At 22.0% G+C, this 18,206-nt stretch overlaps 2 protein-coding genes and 1 non-coding gene across 3 annotated transcripts; 1 reads left to right on the forward strand and 2 right to left on the reverse strand.

The window, feature by feature from the left end:
* The first annotated feature begins 166 nt into the window (after positions 1-166).
* LOC127280377 (ras-related GTP-binding protein C) lies at positions 167-7,325 on the forward strand. The gene is made up of 7 exons (XM_051303332.1): positions 167-449; positions 3,594-3,748; positions 3,959-4,365; positions 5,459-5,595; positions 5,690-5,832; positions 5,914-6,062; positions 6,920-7,325. The coding sequence occupies exons 1-7, from the start codon at positions 447-449 to the stop codon at positions 7,111-7,113; spliced, it is 1,188 nt and encodes a 395-aa protein (XP_051159289.1). The 5' UTR covers positions 167-446; the 3' UTR covers positions 7,114-7,325.
* Positions 1,327-1,399, reverse strand: Trnak-uuu (transfer RNA lysine (anticodon UUU)). Its single transcript has one exon. It is a non-coding gene; the product is annotated as a tRNA-Lys (tRNA).
* A 678-nt stretch (positions 7,326-8,003) lies between the features above and the next one.
* Positions 8,004-16,755, reverse strand: LOC127280374 (gamma-tubulin complex component 5-like). The gene is made up of 11 exons (XM_051303330.1): positions 16,543-16,755; positions 13,941-15,012; positions 12,778-13,078; positions 12,412-12,608; positions 11,812-12,109; positions 9,529-9,748; positions 9,138-9,426; positions 8,815-9,015; positions 8,529-8,611; positions 8,256-8,415; positions 8,004-8,184 (listed from the first exon to the last, which is right to left on the reverse strand). Exons 1-11 carry the CDS (start codon positions 16,612-16,614, stop codon positions 8,138-8,140), a joined length of 2,940 nt encoding a protein of 979 aa, XP_051159287.1. The 5' UTR covers positions 16,615-16,755; the 3' UTR covers positions 8,004-8,137.
* Positions 16,756-18,206: the final 1,451 nt, after the last annotated feature.

An 18,206-nucleotide genomic window follows, 5' to 3' on the forward strand; every position in this document is an offset into this window, starting at 1 on the left:
GAAAGTGGATTTTAATTGGTCGACTAATTTTCTTTATTATTAAATTTTTATTTTTTTTATTAAAAAATAACAATAAATTAATAAATAAAAAACCCTCGTTATACTACTATGCAACTATTGTAGAAGCAGCTTTATGCGATGATGGAGCCTCTGATGGCAATCACGTGAACTGAACTCAAGCCTTCTATGTACAGTGTGTATTGTAAATTTTTATGTTTTTACCAGAACCCTTCTCTTCTGATACTTATGTTTATTTTTGATTTTCTTCAAAAATTTATGAAATACCAGAGTTGCGTAAAGAAAACAAAGTGCAAATAACATCAAGACAAAGAAAAACAATTAAGCATACTTGCTGAAATTATTAAAAGACAAGTGTACAATTCTGACAGTTGTCAACAGCCTCAAGTTATTTAACAAGAAGAAAACAAATATCTGGACAAATAAAAATGGTGAGTCAAGTTAATTTATTTTTTTATCCAAAATAACACTTACAAAGTATTCATTTCGTTAGTTGGCCTTCGAAATTACAGTAATAGATATTAAAATTGTCTATGATAAATATACTTACATAGTGGTAAAAAACAATTAAAATAAGAGATAAATAGATTGTTTTTTTATTCAGATATTTTTTTTTATTATTAACAGATTGTAAATAAACATAATCTAATTTTTAAAAGATACTTACTTACAGGGATGTAGCTATTAAAATTTCAATAGATGTTAACCTCCTCTGAAAGGGGCCTAATAAAACGAAGTATAAAAAGTTTGATTCAAAAGATAAAAAGTTGGCTGAACTTAGAAAATAAAATCCTACATTTTATAAATTAATTTTGAAAAGTATATTTTCACTTTTAGTAACAAATCAGTTTTTAGAATTTCATCCTGTAACTTATTTTAAATTTGATACTATTTTAAATCTCCTTATATTTTTAAAAATTACGATATTTAACTGTTTTATAAATTCAAATATTTTAATAAGTTTATTAATCACAATATTATGATGTAAATTAATTTTTTAATGAGAATTAATAATTAAATAATAATAATAATTAAAAATATAAACTAGAAACATTGTCTCTTCTTTTTCAAATATTTTTCCTAATTCCATTAGGCACTAGTTAACTATTTAAAACAAACATACGAGGAAATTTTTAATAGAATATCTATATAAAATAATATATAGTGAAAAAAATACAATTTTTGCAGTAAATCTATTCTAGCGACTGTCACCTTATTGCATGAAAACCCGCAATTATTTTTAACTATATAATAATACTGATTTTGTTTGTGAAAAAAAAATTAATAAAAAATGGAAAAAAAAATAATCGCCCGAACAGGGACTTGAACCCTGGACCCTCAGATTAAAAGTCTGATGCTCTACCGACTGAGCTATCCGGGCCTGTGACATTTCGTTCTTTAAGTTTTTTCGTATTATTTCAAAACAATTATACTATTAAAAATGCCATAAATGGTATATAAAGATAATAGCAAATTAATTTTTTATAATAAATTCAGTAATTTGAACTATTTTTAATAGGACATTAATTGTTATATTATCAATATTAAAATTTATAATTTATTAAACTATCAATAAATAATATTAATAATTATTGTTCTTTTGAAAAAATATATGCTATTTTTAAAATTAAAATTGAATGGTCATCACCATGTGTGGGCGATGACTAATATTCCCCACTACAGCGGCCTATGGTCTAGACCATTGTTTGCAACGCGCGGCGCCGGGGCGTCTGCATCGTATTCGGTATTATCGAGCGTAATCCCTCCATAATTATTTTTTTCCCATAAATATAAAATTTTTTAATTTTCACATTTTTTAATTTTTTATTATAAATTCATCTTTTTTTGTCTTTTTACTACTCTAATCATTTTATATCATTTGTTTAAAAAATATTGAAATTTAAAAATATTTTTTATTTTTTGAGAAAAGACAAAAGTTAATCTGAAAATTAATTCCATAAAAAAAAAGTTATTTTTTTCTATTTACATAAATTTTTTCATATTATATTATTTTGTCAATAAGTATAAATAATATTGAGGATTTAGAAACAAAAGAAAAAAATTTTATTACTAAATACATTTTTTAACAGAACTCGAAATTCTGGAAAATTTAAATTCTGAACTTCTCTGATATAATAATTCGTCGATTGAGTTAATTTTATTTTTATGAGATTTAAATTTTTATATAAATATCATTGCTAGAAGTTCTGAACGTTCAAATGAACGAAATCATTTATTTGGTTTATAAATTTTTTTAAAATTATTACAGGAATGAAAAATCAAAAATAGTACAATAAACAGTTAATAAATTATTATTAATTTATTTTTGAGTATAGAAAGCAATATTTTATATTAAAATTTAAAGTGAAAAAAGTAGTAGATAAATTTTTCGTTTATTTGAACGTTCATAACTTTAAGTACATTAAATAATTAAATAACACGAACAAAAAGTTTGTTAAGTTCAATTATTTATATTCATCGACAATTTCAGAAATTAAAGAATGTTACCTTTTTTAAAAAAAAATAATAATTTAATTGAACAAATTAGAAATTGTAATAAATTTTCATTCGTTTTCATTAGTCAAAACATTTATTTCACGTAATTTTAATTGTTACTAAATTTAATCCTTTCAAAATTTTACACGATCTAAATTAAGAATTAATTTTAATTTTAATTAACCTTTAATTTAGACGATATATTCGATCAAAACTTATATTTGTCAAATCCATACAAATTTAAATTAATTCAAAATTCAAGAAATTCTATAATTTTTTTCGGTAAAAATTTTAATAGATTCACAATTAAATTTATCCAAATTATTATTTAATTAACTTCGATATTAAATTGAACTAAATTTATAATCTACATTACAATTTCAATTTATAGAAATGTTAATCAATTAAAATTTTCTATTCATTTAAATTTCAATAAATCCTAATTTTTATTGGTAAAATATTAAATTGAGAATAAAACAATCAATTTATTTAATTTTTTATCATATTCAAACTATAATTAATTCAAATTTAAATTGATTAAAAATTTTAATTTGTTCAAATTGTTCAAACAGATGTAAATTAAAATTTATATATATATAAACTTTAATTAATTTTCATTTATTCTAATTTTAATAAATTTCAAATTCAATCGATCTAGACCTCTAAATTTTAATCAATTAAAATTTCTCTATACTCATTCAAATTTTAAACAATTTTAATTTTTATTGATAAAAATTTATTTTAAAGGAACTTTTAATATTTAATTATCCAAATCTTTATACAAAATGTAGAGTAAAATTGATTTTGTTATTTTGTATGTATGTTAAAAAAAAGTTAACTAGGTATATAATTTAGGCTGTGTTATAAGTTACTAAATTGTGGGAAAAAAATTATAAAAATGAAAAAAATTAATAATAAATAATAAGCTTACAAAAAATTGTCAGCAGTTTTTCAAGAAAAATTGAATAAAATAAAAAAAAAATTTTTCAAGTTTTATGTAATGTTTTTTACTTTATCAATATTTGCCAACTCGATAACAATTTCAGAAAATGAAATATTTTAATTCTTTTATGACTTAGGATGATGAAGATCAATATCAGACAGGTTATGGTGGCTGTAGTGGTCCTTTTCCTCAAGATTATAGCTACTCAGCTTTTGATGGAGAAGCAGATGGATTATCTGGTCCCTTAACAGGGGATCAAAAACCCAGAATACTTTTAATGGGTCTCAGAAGGTAATGTTCTGTTTACTTTATCCATACTATTCAATATTAAAATTTTATTTACGATTTATAAGTAATTTTTTACAAATTTTAATTTTTGGCTAAACTTTAGAAAATATAATCTTACGTATCAAAAAAATTATTTACTATAAAACAAAATTTACAAAAATTTACAAATAGTAAATGTAAATAATTTTTTAATTTCTCTGTATTTATTTCTAGGAGTGGAAAATCTTCAATTCAAAAAGTTGTTTTTCATAAAATGTCTCCAAATGAGACATTATTTTTGGAAAGCACAAACAAAATTATTAAGGACGACATTTGTAATTCGAGTTTTGTACAATTTCAAATTTGGGATTTTCCAGGGCAAATTGATTTTTTTGAACCAACTTTTGATAGTGATATGATATTTGGTGGTTGTGGGGCATTAGTTTTTGTTATTGACGCTCAAGATGACTATATGGAAGCTCTAAATAAATTGCATTTGACAGTTACAAAAGCCTATAAAGTTAATCAAGCAATTAAATTTGAAGTGTTTATTCATAAAGTCGATGGTTTGTCTGATGACTATAAAATGGAAACACAGAGAGATATTCATACTAGAGCCAATGATGATTTGGTTGATTCAGGTAATTTATTGATTTTATCATTTTTGTAATAATTTTACTTAAGATTTTAGATTGAATTTAACATAATTAACAGGACTCGGATTATACGACTTTTTCGACTTTTTCTGACTTTTTTTTAAAAATTCGACATTTTTGATTTTTTACAATTTCTTTTAAAAAATTTATAAAAAACGTCGTTTTTAGTATGCAATGTAGAACTTCTTTAGATCATCTTTATTTCAATTATTTAATAAATTTTTCTTTGAATTAAGTAATTATTTTTAATAATTTTAATGAAATTCTTGACAAATTCGATTATCTTAAATTATTTTTCAATTAAAAATTTTATGAAATTCAACAATTATTTACAATTTGAAACAAAATCAAATAAAATTAACAAAAATTTCAATTTAAAACTTTTTGAAATTTAATAATTTCCATTATAACTCTTCCGAAATTCAATTATTTGAAAGGATTATTCAATTAAAAACTTTTGAAATTAAATTTTTGTCTGTAATTTCTAAAAAAATTTTCATCAACAGAAATCACCAAAAACTTTCAATTAAATTCACTTGAAGTTCTGATTAATTTCAAAAATCTGAATTGTAAATCTTTGAACATTCAATTACTTTTAAAAAATATTATCTAAAAGTTATTTGATAAATTATTTTCAATTCTGTAAAATTTAATTATTTCTTAAAATTTCAACTATAACTCTTGCAAAGTTTAATTATTTTTAATAATTTTAATATTTCTTTAAAAATTCAGTTATTTAAAAAAGTTTCAAATAAAAACTCTAAAACTGAATTGTTATCAAAAAATTTTCTTTTTAGAAATTTATCCCACTTATAAAATATAAAAAATTTACGTCTTCTATTCTAAAATATTCAAAATAAATTTTCTTGATAATATTCCTATAGAATTATTCTTATTGAGAAATTAATAAAATAGATTTAATATTTAATAACATTAGTTATTTACAATAAAATACTTATTAACTAATTAAATTTAATTAAAATAAAAAATCGATTTTTTGCGCCTTGAAGTCGATCCGAGACCTGAATTAAAAATGTTTACCAATAAAAATATGATATAAAAAACAATTTTTTTATAGGCTGTGATCAAATTCATTTGAGCTTCCATTTAACTTCCATCTATGACCACAGTATATTTGAGGCATTTAGTAAAGTTGTACAGAAATTAATTCCGCAATTGCCTGCTTTAGAAAATTTACTAAATATTCTTATTTCTGTAAGTATAGGAAAATTCATTATTTGCATTTAATTAACTTTGTATAATTACATGATGTTTATATAATAAACACTTACTTAATGAATGTTAATAGAATTCTGCAATCGAAAAGGCTTTTCTCTTTGACGTGGTTTCAAAAATTTACATTGCAACTGATAGTTCTCCAGTCGATATGCAAAGTTATGAATTATGTTGTGATATGATAGACGTTGTAATTGACGTTTCTTGTATATATGGGTAAGATAAATAATTTCAAGAATTTTCATATTAATGTTTTATAGGTATAATGAAAATGTGAATAATGACACTTTTTTACAGAGTAAGAGAAGACATTGAAGCAGCTGCATTTGACGCTCAAAGCTCTAGTTTAATTAAGCTAAATAATGGTACAATACTCTATTTGCGAGAAGTAAATAAATTTTTAGCCCTTGTGTGTATATTGCGTGAAGACAGTTTCGAGAGACAAGGTAAGCAATTTTTAGCTATAAATAAATACTATTTTATTTACTATTTAATCTTTTATGGTCGAAAAATATTATTAAAGAGAGGTGAAAATAAACGTAAACATTCAGATAAATAGTTTTTATTTCATTAAATAAAAACTATTTGCTTCGAATAGTTTCAATCAATTTATTCCAACGTTTCTAAATCTAAAACGATTTCCATAGTTTTTAGTTTTAATGGCCAAAGAAATTTCGGACATTTTACAGATTTTTAAATTTAACTTTTTTTAAATACATAATTGAATTGTAGAAGATTTTAAATTTAAATAAATTTTCTACAAATTTAAACTGCTGTAATTTTTCTTTTTTTAATTTTTGAAAACAATTAAATTTTAGAGCATTTATTATTTTAAACTTGTTTAAGTAATTGAATTTTTGAAGAATATTATAAAAATCATTAAAAATAATTGAATTTTGAAACTGTTACTGTTGAAATAATTAGAAATAATTGAATTACAAAAGATAATAATTATAATTTATAATTCAGATTTTTTAAAATAATTGATGTTCAAGTGAAATTGAATTGAATTGAAATTTTTTGTGATTTCTTTGGATGAAGAATTTATTAGAAATTTCAATAAAAAATTAAATTTCAAAAGTTTATAATTCAATTTTAGAAGAGTTAGAGTTTAAATTATTCAATTTTAGAAACTTTTAGCTGGAAAATTATAGAAGGTTTTATAATATTTTCTCCTTTTTTATAAAAAATAAAACATTTCGTAACGTTGGAGTAAACTAATTAAAACTTCATCTATTTTTTTATCCCTTAAGCTGCGGAGTTTTACGCAATTAATTAAAAAAATTTTTTTTTTTTTGTTTAGGTGTCATAGATTACAACTTCCTTTGCTTCAGAAATGGAATTCAACAAGTATTTGAGCTAAGAAATAAATCGCTAGCTGCTGTTGGCGCAAATAATCATTCAACGTCTCCTATTAGCATAAGTGAATCGACAAATATGCCTTCTGCTGTTACGCAATCTGGGCAAAATGGTACAATTGTGCTGGCTCAAAGTTAAGTTAGTAAAAAATCTTGTCTCATTCCACACATTTAGTTAACTCAAGATAAATATTTTTAAGTTTCAATATTTTATTTCTGTCATTAAAGTTTCAAATATTCAAAGATTCATGAAAAGTCAAGTATTGTTTTTTTTTCTTCTCAAATACATTTAACATATAATTTTACTTTTAAATATATTAATATTGAACAAATAAATATGATTATATTGTATATTTAATTTCAATTAGATAGTATTTATTAATGTTATCTATATGGATTTTTTTTTAATTCAGTTGAAAATATAATTTATTTCAATAACAGGGATATAATACAACTAATTGAACAAATTCTTTAAGCACATTTATAAAATTTGAAGAACCATTAATTTTATTAGTTTTACATTAAATAATGATAATATGTATCAAAATTGATATATTTAATGTACATATTTGTACAGGATGTCCAAAAAAAAGTTCTAGATCTCCTTAAAAAGGTTTTTTATATAAATTGTTTTTCTTATTGATATCAAAAACTTAAAATTTAGATTATTAGGAATTTTCTTTTGATATCCTATTATACGTATAATATAATTGTATGCTAGTCGCATAAATGTTACATATGTATTTAGAATTATTCAAACAATTTGATAGATTAATATATATTTTTTGAAAATATATAGATCATTCATTTTTCCCTCTGTTTCCTTTTATCATTCTAAAATTATTAATAAACTTTCTTCATGTTATTGCATTGACATTTAGTTATTGATTGCATTATCTATATAGCAATATCTAATTCATTAAATGATAAAATATTTTGGAAAAACGAAAAATAAAGATGTAGTATTTGCTTTTTGTTGAAAAAATTTTTTTTTAAAAATATATATTTAATTAAATAAATAAAAATGTATTAAATTTCATTTAATCTTTGAATCTATTTACATTGAAAGAATGAAACTTTTAAAGCATAGCTTTTAAATTAAAAAAAAATATTTATTTCTATATATACATTTCATAACAATAACAAAAACTATTTTGATGAAATTATGTTGTTGGCATGCTATAATTAAAAGCAGATGTCAAACCAGATACTGTAAAAAGAATAATGAATTGTAACATATAGTGAATTAAATTTTACTCATTTCTAATTTGCTATACTTACAGTATGCAAAGTTGTGATGCTGCACTGCATTACGTAAAGCTAATGCCAATTGTGTATGATACTTAATGTAAGTGCTTTCTAGTAAATCCAATTTCTTCCCATCCAAATAATGATATCCTTTTTTCCAAATGTCTCGAACATTTATACACATTTCTAGTAACTAATTGTTAAAAAAAAGAAAATATCAATAAAATTCTGACAAATTCAAGATTACGAGAAAGTTTTAAGTTTTTTTTTTTTATTAATGAAGGGAAATACATTTTTTTTCTTTACCTGATTGATTATTATCATTAAATCTTCGAATTGAGAAGTTTGCAAGCAATGCTCAAGTACTTTATTTAAATATTCTTTATGAACTGAAAAAAACAAAAAGGTATATATAATATCCTTCTAAGAAGATGTTAATTGAAATAGATTTTAATTATTCGAATTAAAATAAAAATAAAAATTTCGATTGGATTAATCTTAATTTTTTTTTTCATTTTAACGAAATTGAAATATAAATAATATTTCGTCAATAACTAAATAGAATTCAAGTTTTTAGATGAATAAAACATACTTTTGATAATTGAATAAAAATTATCTGCTTGAGTTAACTCATCATCTAAAGCACTTCCTAAACTTTGAAGCACTTGACCTGAAAGATAAATGTGAATTGCTCCAATAGCATGTAATAACCAAAATCTTAAACACTCGAGTCTTCTCATTTGAAAGTGTTTTACAGCATCAATTGGTGCCTCAGATTTTGATCCTTCAAGGTCTATAAAGGAAAATAATATAAATTTAATATTTAATTCTAATAAACAATTATTGATTTTAAGAACAGACTTTATATTTTTATCTTCATATAAAATTTGACTAAGAAAAAGACGAAATAATAACCTGAAAATGACAAACTATTTAAAGTCCAAACGACCCATTTTAATTTCAAAACAAATCTGAAAATAATGTTATATTTATTGAGTGTTTCTTCATTGAGAAGTAAATTAACTGGCCAGTCTACTGAATAATTTAAAGTTATTCCATTCACGGCATTTAACACTTGACGAGTTCTTGCACTATCAATAGTAATTGACCAACGTGAACTTAATTCTGGCAATTCTTCGGAAATTACTTCCTCCAAGATTACTGATAGAAAATGTGAATTATTCCAATTAACATTTGACTCAATCTATAAATATTCAAAGAAATATATATATATATATATTTACAATACAAACTAAATTAAAACGAGCGGAATTTCAATGTATTATGTTTAAGGAAATAAAAATACCTCATTGAACATTTGATTACAAAACTTATTCATTAGATGACCTTTCTCCATCATAAAAATACTTCTCATTAATCTCAAATTTTCCTCTAATTTATATTCCTTGATCATTATTTGTTTGACCAATTTATTAGCACCATTGTAACGAAGGTCAAGAATTTTTGAAAGAGAAATTTCGAAAATTTTTCTCAATGGTAAAATTGACTTGGATGCAAGTTCAAATCTAGAATATTTTATATTTTTAAACATTTAGTAACATTACACGTTATATAATTACATATTAAGTAAATGGAAATTTTTATTTTTAGATATAACAATAGGGTTGTCACAAAAGGATGATTTTTACTCGGATTTTTAAATTTCATGAATTTCCATGACTTAAAAAAATTTTTAATTTAAATTTTAATAATTAAATAAAATTGTTTTCATAAATTTTTAGCTAGTTTCCAAAAAATTGGAAAAATCGACTTTTTTAAATTTAATTGGTTAGTATATATTTTACTTTTAATAACTAATATTATTAGATACTAAATTCATTTTATTAACTCCTTAATAAGAATATTATCAATAAAATTAATTTCGAATATTTCAGAACCATGATGAGACAAATTTTCAAAATTTAAATTAAATAGAACAAATTTCTAAAAAAAATTCTTAAAGTTCTATTTAAACAAAATTTTTTAAAGTCTGATAATCAATTTCTCGAATTTATAATTTTGGAATAGTTTTTAGATTTAAAATCAAACAAATTTCAGAAAATAATTAAGTTATACAGATTTTTAAATAATAATAATAATTTTTTTTTAATAATTGAATTGTAGCAGATTTTAAATTTGAAATAAATTTTCCGCAAATTTAAACTGTTGTAGTTTTTTTCTTTTTTTTTAATTTCTGACAACTCAATTTAAGAGTTTTTATTTAATACCTTTTTAAATATTAATAATAATAATAATAATAATAATAATAATAATATGAAAATTATCAAAAATAATTAAATGTTGGGAGTGTTACAGTTGAAATTTTTAGAAGTAAATTTTAGATTTTAGACAGTAATTAAATTTACAGAATTCAAAATAATTTATCAAATAATTTTAGATAACATTTGTATTTTAACTAATTGGATTTTCGAAGATTTACCATACAGATTTTTGAAATTAATTGAACTTCCATTTATTTTTAATTAAAATTTTTTGTGATTTCTATTTATGAAGAATTCATTAGAAATTATAGGAAAAAATTAAATATCAAAAGTTTTTAATTGAAAAATTCTTTCAGATAATTGAATTTTCAAAGAATATTATAAAAATTATTAAAAATAATTAAAATTTGGAAAAGTTCTAGTTGAAATTATTAAATTTTTAAAAATAATTGAATTGCAAGTGACTTTTAATTAAAATTTTTGGTAATTTTATTTTCTGATTTTTTTTTTAATTTTAAACAATTATTGAATATTTAAAAATTTTTAATTGAAATGTAGTTTAAGATTTTTGAATTTGTGAAGAATTTCATTAAAATGAAAATAATTAATTTTGAGAATAATTTTATTTTAAAATTTGTTAAATAATTGAAATAAAGAAGATTTGCATTGTATATTAAAAAAGACGTTTTTTTATATTTTGTAAAAACTGTAAAAAAAATCGCAACTTATTCTATTGCATGTTTAAAAAAATATATATTTTAATTAAATTGACAAATTTACAATTAATAATATTTAATATTACTTCAAAATTATTATTTTTACATTTTCTGATAAAATAGATAAAATGACTACAGAACTGTTTCTTCACATTTTGAAACAGAAAAATTTTTTAATTCATGTAAGTATTTCACTGGAAAAAATTAAAGGAGTTAATGGTGACTGGAGTTGGGAGTAAATTTTTTGGAGTTAAAAGTCAATTTTAAAAGTGAGTTAATCATTATATTATTTTCCTTAGCATCAAAAAATCAACATTGTCTTTCTAAAAAAAAAGTAAAAATTCTTGATTTTAAATCCGTATTTAGAATCGAAAATTTAATAGATTAAAGAAAAAAAGGATAATAAAAATTAGTTATAGAAATTAGAAAAGTTATTAAAAAAAAAATTGTAAACTTAAGATTTTTTCTAATCAAATATAGGAAATTAATATTTTAGAACGATATTTCATAAAATTCCCTGACATTTTCAGGTTTTCCATATGACTGAAAAAAAATTCCATAACAATTCCAGGTTTTTTAGAACCGTGGCAACTCTGAACAATTAATTATTATACAGAGGGATTAGAAAGTAATAAAAGAAACAATACTTACAGAAATAAATTCGATGATTTAATTTCTTCTTTTTTATTGGATCTATAATCAATTTCATCATAGACGTATGTTTGCCTCCCATTTAATGATGAATATTTTTCGAAAGCTTTCATGTAAAATGGATTATCCGCTATTAAAGGCTGACACAAAAAACTATCATTAATTAAATCTTGAGGTGTGAAAATTGTTTGTTTATTTAATATGGCATCTGTTCTATCGCATGTAGAATGAATAGAATATTTTAAAGTTTCCGATACAACTTGCTTACGAAATTCTTCGTTTAACGAAATTAACCTGGCTAAAAGAGAAAAAGTATAAATTATTTTTATGTAATGTTCTTGATATCAGAATTGATTAAAATTTATTTAAATTATTAACTCATATTATTCCTGACGTTGCAAGAACTTTAATTTAATAAAAAAAATTTTTTTTTTAATATCCTATACAATGTTTATACTTTAAAGTAGAGATATATCTCAATTGACTTTTTTTTTTAAAGAAATATATACTGATAATAATATAAAAATGAAGAATATTTTTTTGGCTTAAAGAAAAGAGGAAAATAACTTTTCAAAATTATTTATAATTGTAAAATTTTACCATCTTGATCATTCATGGTGTCCCACATGTCGGAAAGACGGTCCAATGTAACAAGTAATTCAATGTTACGACCCATTTGACAAACTTTTTTCAACAAAAGTTGCATTACAGGATCCTTTATACTTTCTTCTTGAAGTTTTCTCACTTTAAATTTTTTATACAATTGTTCTCCTTCTAGTGATTTTCTATCCCATTCTCTAAATAATAAATAAAATTTCTTTTTAAACGACATAACTTTTAAAGGACTAAAAATTCAAGATACAGTGAAACTCAGTTTATATACATCAGTTTGTGCAATATATATATTATATATATATATGTATATACAAGATTAAAAAATATCTAGTATTTGTAAATCTTTCTCACCTAATAATAATAAATTCATTTCTCCAATCTTCAAGTCGACCTTCACTCAACCAAACGTCTATGATATTTAAATAAGCAGTAATACTAGATAAATATAAATTAGCACAAACATGAGTCCTTTCATGACTAGAGGAACTTTGCATCTCGTTATATAAAGTAGATAATAATTTTGAAGCGCGTAGCCAATTTGAACAATTTTCCCAGTTTTCTGTTGCAGACTGATGAATTTCGTAGAGAATTTTAATCAAATTTAAATGTTTCATTAACTCTTTAGATAATGCAAGAAATGTATTAAAACCTTCTGTAATTAATAATAATAAAAATAATATGACGGTATAATTAGTAAAAAAAAAGTCGATTTCATGTATTTATATTTAACATGTTAATTTCAATGTATATTTTTTCATACTTTACAAAAAAAGGTACACCTATTTTTGTATGTATGGAAAAAATTTTCGAGTCATGAATTTTCAAAAATCTAGTTTCTAGATAGATAAACTAGATCTATTTTTAATTACCTATAACTAGAAAATTATTGAATTTAGAACATTTTTTCAAAAAAAAAAAAGAAAAGTTTAGTTTTTTTCGACCTTTAAACAATGTTAACGAAAAAAAATTGTTTGAATTTTTATATAAAAACTAGCAATGTTTTATAAACAAATTGATTTTTTCAAAGAATTTTTTTAACGGAATTATTATTTAGGAGGATTTCTATTTAACTGATTTTTTTTTATGTCAGATTCTTTATTTCACTGAATTTTTATTTAACAAAATTTACATTTATGAGAATTTTTATAAAGCAGAATTTAACGGACTTTTTTTTGTTCAAAAGAATTTATAGTAACTGAAATTTTTAATTTAACATAATTTTTGTTTTTTTTTAAATTCGTTTAAAGAAAAATTCTGTATTCACAATAACTTTTATTTAAAAAAATTCTCAGTTAAAAAAATTTCTTTTTAATCCAATTTTTTATATTAAATTCACTAGTTCATATTTTTATTTTATTGAATTTTACTTTTACTAAATTTTTAAGTAACAGAATTAACATTTTAAGGGAGTTTCTATTTAACGGAAATTTATTTACTCGAAAAAACTTAACAAAATAAAATTTTTTCCAATCATAATTACACGATATTTGTAATAGAATGAGAATATAAATTACCTTGAATAATTAAATTTCGTTCTAATTCAACAATTTCTTCTTTAACTTGAAGTACATATTGCTGTAAAGCATTGTTATAGGCTTCATAAGTTAAAGGTGGTTTTTGTGCTTCCTCCAATAGTTGACTTTGAGAATATAATTTTCGACTGAACTCTTGTAATTCACGAATCATTGAAAAGTAATGACAGTATGTCAGTAAATTACTTTTAAAAGCTGTAACAGTTAGACTTGGTATTGATACATTATCACGAACAAAAAAATCCAATGATTCTTTACTCTGAAAAAGGGCCATTGGCTTTTGAATGTGAAACATCCAAAGTAATTCTCTACAAGTTTGATATTCGCTTATTGTGTTAATATTGTGATGATGTTTTGAAATATTTTGTCGACAAAATTGAAAACACATTGCACTTGAAAGTTTACTATTTTCTTCAAGTTGATGTCGACTAACATCATTCCACCAAGAATGTTGAATTTTACTTGCTAACCAATTTTTCGAATGTAATTTATCGGCAATACATAAGGATAATTTTTCAATCTTATTTTCAGATTCTTTAACATTTATTGCTAAACATAAGTCCTTATCGTTTGAACAAATTTTTAACAGATCATTTTCCGGCAAATCAACACCTTTAACATCCTCATCATCTGTCCAATCAGAATCACTACTACTGCTACTTTGATATTTGGAAAAAAAGGTTTCTTCACCTTCCTTTAAATATTTGGCCCAATCAATATCATCTGGCTTATCCTCATTTGAAGGTACATTTGCAATTTGTTCCAAACTTGATAAATCAGAGTTATTAGTTTCAGTGGATAAATTTAATAAAAGTGTCAATAATGACCATTGTATATCATATTGTGGATGTCTTCCAAAATCGAAATTATTTAAAAATGAATCAATAAGCTCCTGAAACTTGTTTGCAACTTCATATTTACCATGAATTTGAAATTTCTCAACTAACTCTGATATTTCTTTTTTTGTCATATGACTATTAACAGACAAATATCGATGATGTTTTATTTGTGATAGAGCAAAACGCTCACATAAAACAAATCCTTCTTCATCTTCCTATTTATAAATTGAATTTGGCATAATTATAAAAATATATAATTTTTTTTTAATATTTTTATTTTTACATATTTTTTTCATTCTAAAAATTAATATTTTCAATTTCATGTAATGAAATTTTCTAGTCAAAATTTCTTTTTTAATAGAATATACGACAATTATGTTGAAGAAAGTGAACTTAACAAACTTTTTGTTCGTGTTATTTAATTATTTAATGTACTTGAATTTATGAACGTTCAAATAAACGAAAAATTTATCTACTACTTTTTTAACTTTAAATTTTAATATAAAATATTGCTTTCTATACTCAAAAATAAATTAATAATAATTTATTAACTGTTTATTGTACTATTTTGATTTTTCATTCCTGTAATAATTTTAAAAAAATTTATAAACCAAATAAATGATTTCGTTCATTTGAACGTTCAGAACTTCTAGTAATGATATTTACATATATAAAAATTTAAATCTCATAAAAATGAAATTATTTAAACAAATTTAAGCAATTTGAAATAATATAAAATGAGTTCATTGCTGCGCGTTCAAATCACTTTTTTGTGCTCTAAGAAATATTTATTCTTAAACTATTAATTGATAAAGTAATAAACTTTATTTTTTAAAGACATAAATTATTTAAACAAAAAATGGTTTTAAAAAATTTCAAAATTTATCTGAAAACTATTAAAAAATTATTTGTAATTTAAAATATTGTGATAATTTTTTTCAATGATAAGAAAAGATCTTTATTTAAAGAAAAGAAAATTAAAAATTTAATTTAAGCCATTTATCATGTTTTAACACAAAAAAACTGCAATAAACATCAAAATATGTTCAAATACATGGTTTTATTTAAATTTATAATTTTGCTTTCTTAATATTAAGATTTTGTAACCAATTTTACAAAAAAATTATCATCACGATATATTTTTAATTACAAACAATGATAATAGTTTTCAGATAAATTAAAAAAAAATTAAGGGGCCATTCATTAATTAATTACGTAAGATTTTGCCAAGTATTTTCCATTTGTATTGTTGTAATTAATTTTTCAATTACATTAATATTGTTAAAAACTTACGTAAGAAGGGGAAGGGGGGGGGGTCCGAAAAATCTTGTGTATTCTTACATGGAGAAGGGGGGGATCAAAAATAGCCAAAATCGTCCTTACGTAATTTATGAATGGTCCCTAATTTTATAATACAGAATTTTGTATCAAAACATTTCATTTATAAATTTTATTTAAATATTAAAAAAGCCATGTTCAGGCTAGAAATATTGATAAATATCTTTTACTTAAATAATTAAATTAAAAATAGTTTAAATGTGCATCTTTATGGATAATTGTATTAAGTAAATATAGGTTTAAAATAATTTTTTAAAAACATTTTGCAACAAATATATATATATATTTTTTTTAAATAGTAAATAATATTTTCCGAAAACACGCAGAAATTGACATTTCTAAATTTATCAATACATAATAAGAATTTAATAATATATGTCAAAAAAATATAACCTAAAAAAACTCACTTCAAAATCGGTGATTAGTTTAATAAGTAGTTTCAAGTCACTACGAATATCATCCAAAATTTTGGTACCCATGCTTAATCACTTTTTAACAAACGTTAAAATAAATGTTGCCATTTGATTTATGAAAATGTTTTTTAGTAAAAATAATAAAACCTTTTCAAACTTTTTCTTTTTTCTCTAAAAAAAATAAAACGTAAACAAAATACCAGGGATGGGACATCGATATGGTTGAATTATGGAACGTCTAAAATGAAAAAGGCGTTAATTCATGGGAAAAAGTTGCGGAAACAAAGAATGAGATAGAAAAAGACACAAATATATCTCTGTTTTTTTTAACTCATGCTTCACAATCATTTCCCTTAAAACACGTCTTTACTTTCCCATCCATGTCCATATGTGTGATTTTACCCTTATGAAAGAAGAAGGACAGACAGATAATAAATGATTGTCCTCTTTCTTTTCTCGCGCCTGATAATTGGAGTGTATGGTACACCCAAACGCTTAAATGCTGTCCTTCCGGTTTGGCAACGTTTTGAAAAGTCGTGACAGATCTATCGAAATCTTCATAGTTCGTGACGTATGAATAATCAACAAAAATAGATTTCCAAGTGACAGTTAACCTGTAAGATGGATGAGTAAATATTTTCAAGATATTTTTAAGAAATAATAGTGTCAATAATAATTATTTTTATTAATATTATTATAAATATTATTGTGTTTAAATTTGATTTATATAATATGACTATAACTGTATGAAACTTGTAATGTGAAAAATGTACGGAATTTGGAACTCGATATTTTTTAGAAACAACAAGTTTGACTTTAAAACTTGTTATTAATTGTGTTAATAATTTCTTATAATTTTAGATAATTTGTCCTGTTATTCTGGGTTTTATTATCGAATAATATTGTTTAACCAAATTTTTTAATTAAAAACGTGTTATTTTATCAAATTTTATTCCAAAATTGACATTTGACTATATCTTTATTAACAAATATTTCTTTTATCTAAAAATGTTTGTTAAATTGTATTAAAATAACAATTTTTTTAAGATTCTTTATTTTCTATAAATCCTGGATAAGTAATCATTTTATTTACAAAAATCTTTATTAAATACAATTTTTATTTAATAGTTATATTATTTGTGGACCTCCACATGAAAAGGTCCCATTTGAAGGTTATAGTTTTCGAGGTAATTGGAATTACTCAATTTATGTAAAGAAATATCGTGATTTTTAAAATATTTGCTTTATTAATCTGCAATATTTCAAATGTATCATCATACTGTTTTCATTAAATTATTGTAAATTAAAGTGTTTATTCTCATTTTTGTTTGTTTTTTTTCTTAAATGTCTATTTTGTCAGTTTATATTGCAAAATTAATTATTACAGATTTTCACAAACGTTGGAAAATGTGGAACCTACTGATTAATCAATCTAAAAGTGCGTTTTTAACTTATTTAATAACCCATAATATGTTAAAGTTTCTAGAAGAAACAGAATTATTGACACATAAACTTTGATTTTCTTTTTGTTAAAATAAAACTTTCGATATTTCTTAACAATATGCACAATAGAAACATTGAAAGGTTTCTAAATGAGACTAGTTTCCCTCATCTAAATAAAAATAGCATTTTTAGAAATGGAAAAGGTTTTTTTTGTA

The sequence above is a fragment of the Leptopilina boulardi genome, unplaced genomic scaffold, assembly GCF_019393585.1.
Source record: "Leptopilina boulardi isolate dan_hultmark-lab unplaced genomic scaffold, ZJU_Lbou_2.1 LbouV2_240, whole genome shotgun sequence".
In the NCBI taxonomy this organism is placed as follows: domain Eukaryota; kingdom Metazoa; phylum Arthropoda; class Insecta; order Hymenoptera; family Figitidae; genus Leptopilina; species Leptopilina boulardi.